We start from the raw sequence: 4,780 nt of genomic DNA, 5'->3' as shown, positions 1-4,780 counted from the left end.
TTTCAGGTCTCAGCCAATTTCTTCTCCAGTCATCCTCCAGTTTGGTCATGCAGAGACCCTTCTTCCACTGCTTTCTCTTATGGGCTACTTCAAAGACAAGGAGCCCCTAACTGCTTACAATTACAAGGAACAAGTACATCGGAAGTTCCGAAGTGGTCATATTGTACCCTATGCCTCGAACCTGATATTTCTGCTTTACCATTGTGAAAATGCTAAGACTGCTAAGGAAGAATTCCAAGTGCAGATGTTATTGAATGAAAAGGTGTTACCCTTTGCTTACTCACAAGAAACCGTTTCTTTGTATGAGGATCTGAAGAACCATTATAAGGACATACTTCGGAGTTGTCATGCCAGTAATGAATGTGAATTACCAAAGGTGAACAGCACATCTGATGAGCTATGAGTAACTAGGGAACATTTTAAATTCACCACGAATCTGTAGGGAATGATTACATGCTTGGAATAGCTGGGCAATCCTTGATTACAGAAAGCTTTCGTATTACTTGAGTATTTCTGTCTTTTCACAGAAAAGGGTTGAGTTTCTTTTTGGGTCCAGATGTGGATGTATAAGAAATGATTTTTCCCTGGAACAGCTCTCACAAGGGGAACAGGACAGAGGAAAAAAATCCATTTGAAGAAACAGCTGACCCTGTACGTGTTTACAGAAATGAAATTCTTCCTATTTCTCTAGGAAATCTCACTGAGATAGAGTATGATTTCAAAACAATACTTGAAAATTTTGGAGTAACAAAATATAAGGTCAACTGGACTGTCCATAGCTTGACTGAACTCAGCCTGGGACCTTTACCAATTGTGCTACAGTTCTTTTTTTTTTCCTCAGGTAGGGCAGCTCTAGTATTAATTGTCTTTCTTAATCAAAAATATTGTGATAAACTGGGGTTATGACTTTGGAAAACAACTGACATCCTCTCTAGTTGAGAGTTTGAAACAATATTAAGAAATAACTATAATCCGATTTATAAGGACACCTTCACTGAAGCAAAACAAAAGTATTTATATAAGTATTTGTATACTTTTTTTAATAATTCCTTTTAAACTCCTACTAAGTCCTGCAAGACTACCGTTATTATCATACCTGTTTTACATATGTAACAGTAAAAGGACAAAAAGGACCATTAGCAACAGGTCAGAGGGATAGAATCAAAAGTTTCTTAAATTCATTACTTAGCTTTTTTTCATTCTGTCACTTGGCTTCTATTTTTCTATTTTGCTATTATATGAAATGTATCTTTTGATTGTCAGATTTCTTTTTTTTTTTTAATAAAGACTTCATCTTGGCTGGCTTAACAGATTTGAACCCATTTCAAAAAATAGTTCTAAGTTATGTCAAATGCCAAGAAGGTATTTACTATAATAATAAGTACAATTTTTGTGACTTTACTGCCAGGTCTTTTATGTTCTCTGTGTTCATATACAAGTAATAATTAATTGTAAAAGCTTGGAATTTCAAGGAGTTTTGAATCAGTCAGGCAATATAAGGTAATTTTCTTCTAAGAAATTTCCTCAAGTAAATTAATTATTTTTAATGTATTTCAGTTTGTCTTCACTTTATGGCAGTGGTTTAAAAAAAAAAAAGATTAAATATTTCAAAGGGAGATTTAGGATTTTTGTTGAAAATATATGGTTTCTCTTACAGAACAATATGCAATAAAATCTTAATTAGCTGGAATCCGTTGCGTTAATTTTTCAGTAGTTTACTTTTGAGGGGACAGGCCACAGGAAAACAAGCACAAACTAAAGATCGTTGTTTATGACTTGAACTAGGACACTTTCAGTACAGTCTTAGGTTTTACAGATAGAAAAAAAAAAAAAATCTTTTTAGCACCAACAATCAAAGCAAAATGTTTTCTAGTTAATGCTTAATTAATTGAATTTTTCATTCCAGTGACTTTATCATACACTAATTTAGGGGATAAAAATTTTAAAATGCGTTCTTTATCAGTAAGAAAACCTTGTTGCTTTTACTTCTGCAAAATATAGCTAGGGACACCTTTAAAATTAGTTCATAGTAACTGTTGGGTTACATTACCTTGCCGCTACCTTTTCAATAGATTTTCTGTATTTTCTAAGGTAAAAAAAAAAAAAGCACTGATCTATAAGTAAAAGAGACAAGCCAACATTTGGAGGCTGTAAATATGGTATATGTGCTTTGAAGAGATGAATTATTTCAATATGGCATTTTCAGAAACTGTACCAGAATGGTGAGTATTGAGAAATATACATGATATCGCTTAATTAATATATTCTTCCCTGAACACCAATTCTAGATAGAAAATATTATAGATATTACACAGAAATGATCCTGTGATCAAATGACCTTGGGAACCTTGGGGTTATCTTTACTATGGAATGTTTCAGGCTTTTAACATGCTGGTGTGCACTGTGACTCTGTAAGGGAGCATGTTCCTCTCTTGTTTGACCTGAGAATTCTTTTCCAAGAAGCAGCTCCTGTGACTATTACAAACCAGAATATACTTTGGGAAACATTGGGCTAGAACAACACATGCCATTTAGGGTTCCCTTTCAGATTAGAGGATGATGAGTCATGGAATTAAATACAACTGGGAAGAAAATTGCACTCAGTTGTAAATCAGATCAAATAAATGGAATCATTACAGTTTTCTTAAAATGCTTCATGATTTAGTTTTCACTTTTTTAAAAAAAAATGGAAATTTATTTTACTAAAAATCTTAAGAAAGTATCATAAATAAATATATATTGAAATTATAAAAGAAGATGCATAGCACAGATCATTGATCTTCAAATGACCTACATAAAAAAAATAGATAAATAACTGGTAAATGCTCTTGAATCATCAGTACATAGCTGATTGTTCCTGCAACATTCTAATGCTCTCAAAAATGTGCCATTTCTTTTCCTTTTTTAAGTTGCAAATATGCAAACAAGAGAATAATGAGCCCCCATACCCATCATCCTGTTTTTTCAAAATTAACATTGTCACATTTGTTTTAAATCCAACTAAGAACAATTGAGGACTTTTTTGTACCTCTCTGCTCGTATTTTGTATACCTCCCTACTTGTTGCCCAGAGGTAACCACCAACATAAAATTCAGTATTTGCTCTTCAGTGCGTGCTGCCATCTGGAATCTTACACTGTGAAAGCTAGAACTAGACGGGACTGCCTTGTTTTTCCGGGTCTCTCAAGTTTTCTGCCTTTGACAAGGTGCAATCTTACCACTTTTCTATCGTTCTGTGTTAGTGAAAAGTGTTTTGAGTTTTCCTTCTCTGACAGGGTTCTGCCTTACACAGGTTCTGGCTTTTGCAGGTTTTACTGCAGTATTGTGTGAGTTTTAAAATTTTGTATAAAAGGATTTTATACTGTGCTTTATCATTCTTAAATGAGTGATTGATTTTAGCTGCTATTTTTGTTTTCAAAACTTTTCTCGATCCTGATCATTTGTTGCACATTTATACCTTCAATTCATCCATACCTGTTGAGTACTTTTATGTGCAGATGTCGGACTTGGCCTATAGGCATATAAAGATGAATGAACCCCTTTCTTTTATTCAAGTGGGGGCTATTTTAAAATTTCCTTTGATCGTATGTATTTAAACTTAGGTTCTGACACATTAACTGAATAGTATTTGATTCTTTGAATACTTTATAAAATACAAAAGATTATGAAAGTTTAATGGGAATTGTTTATTTAATTATAATGTTAGGTAAGACCGTATCATCATCTTTATAGTTATTGGTATGTAGAATATTTGAAGATGGAGGGTAAGTGTGGTCCATTTTTGCTAGTGTTGTGGAAGTTGTGATGTTATTCTGGTGTGGTTGTGGTAATATTCTGATGCCATTATTCTCTTTTAGGAAATGCCTGAAACTAAGAATTTTGTGATGAAAACTAAATGTCTTATCTAGGATAGTATATATGGAAAGTTGAACATCAAAAAATAATCTTTGGCTAACAAGAGTTTATACAGAATAGTTGACCAAATAACTCACTTAAGCCAAAATTTAATCATTGTCGATCCTGACATTTTGATCAATTAATAAATAGCCTGTGGACATTAGCCATTTTTCTGTCTAATTTACAACTTAATGTGTGCAGTGCATTGTACTTAGTGCTTTTATGGTCATGTTGCTATTTTGAAGTTTCTACTGTCCCACAGTTACTTGATACTGTTTTTGTATATTTTAACACTGAAAGGAAAACTAAACTTGTTTTAAAAAAAAAGTGCTTCATTTTTTCTAGGCATAATCAACCTTCCTGATATATTTATTTGAGTGCTTTCCTTTTGTTAACAGCAAAACTGATGCATGCCCTTAAATTTTTGGAATTTAGATGCAACCAAACCAGAATATATGAATGTAAACTTTTGGAACACATTTCTCAGAGGTGGTATTTCATGTGGTTCATTAATGATACTTGGAATTTGGACTGTGTTTTGCCCAATATGAGCTGAAAATAAATATCTGCATTACTATATTACTTGCTTATATCTACTTTGGAAGTTACTTTGGAAGTCACATGTTCTCTCCTAACCACTCTTTTTCTCTCACTTGTTTCCTTCTACCCACCTGGCAGCTCACTCAACTCTTAAGTATTGCATAGTGCATCCTCACACAGTCTATTCAACTATGTTTTCGTGTATATGTGTATAATAATAAAATTATTGAGGAAATTCCACAGCAAGAAAAAAGATTGTGTATTCTTCCAGTTAAAGGATTTGTAGCTTGAGCTTCATACATAGCAACTTGGGAGGAAGGTTGGCTTATTTTTTAAATATACTT

The 4,780-nt window shown here is 33.1% G+C and overlaps 1 protein-coding gene across 3 annotated transcripts in view; it reads left to right on the top strand.

The window, feature by feature from the left end:
- Positions 1-4,475, top strand: part of MINPP1 (multiple inositol-polyphosphate phosphatase 1) — a 52,499-nt gene extending 48,024 nt beyond the window's left edge. The window contains exon 5 of one of the 3 annotated variants that reach the window (XM_003409252.4): positions 7-4,475. In XM_003409252.4, coding sequence (XP_003409300.1) covers positions 7-403 — 397 coding nt within the window. In that variant the 3' untranslated portion in view covers positions 404-4,475. The remainder of the gene's footprint in view (positions 1-6) is intronic. The other 2 variants (XM_023546952.2, XM_003409253.3) reach the window with 2 other exon arrangements.
- Positions 4,476-4,780: the final 305 nt, after the last annotated feature.

Source organism: Loxodonta africana, chromosome 16 (genome assembly GCF_030014295.1).
Source record: "Loxodonta africana isolate mLoxAfr1 chromosome 16, mLoxAfr1.hap2, whole genome shotgun sequence".
Taxonomy (NCBI): Eukaryota; Metazoa; Chordata; class Mammalia; order Proboscidea; family Elephantidae; genus Loxodonta; species Loxodonta africana.
The sequence above is the reverse complement of the archived record's forward strand: the minus strand, read 5'-3'. Positions and strand labels throughout refer to the sequence as shown.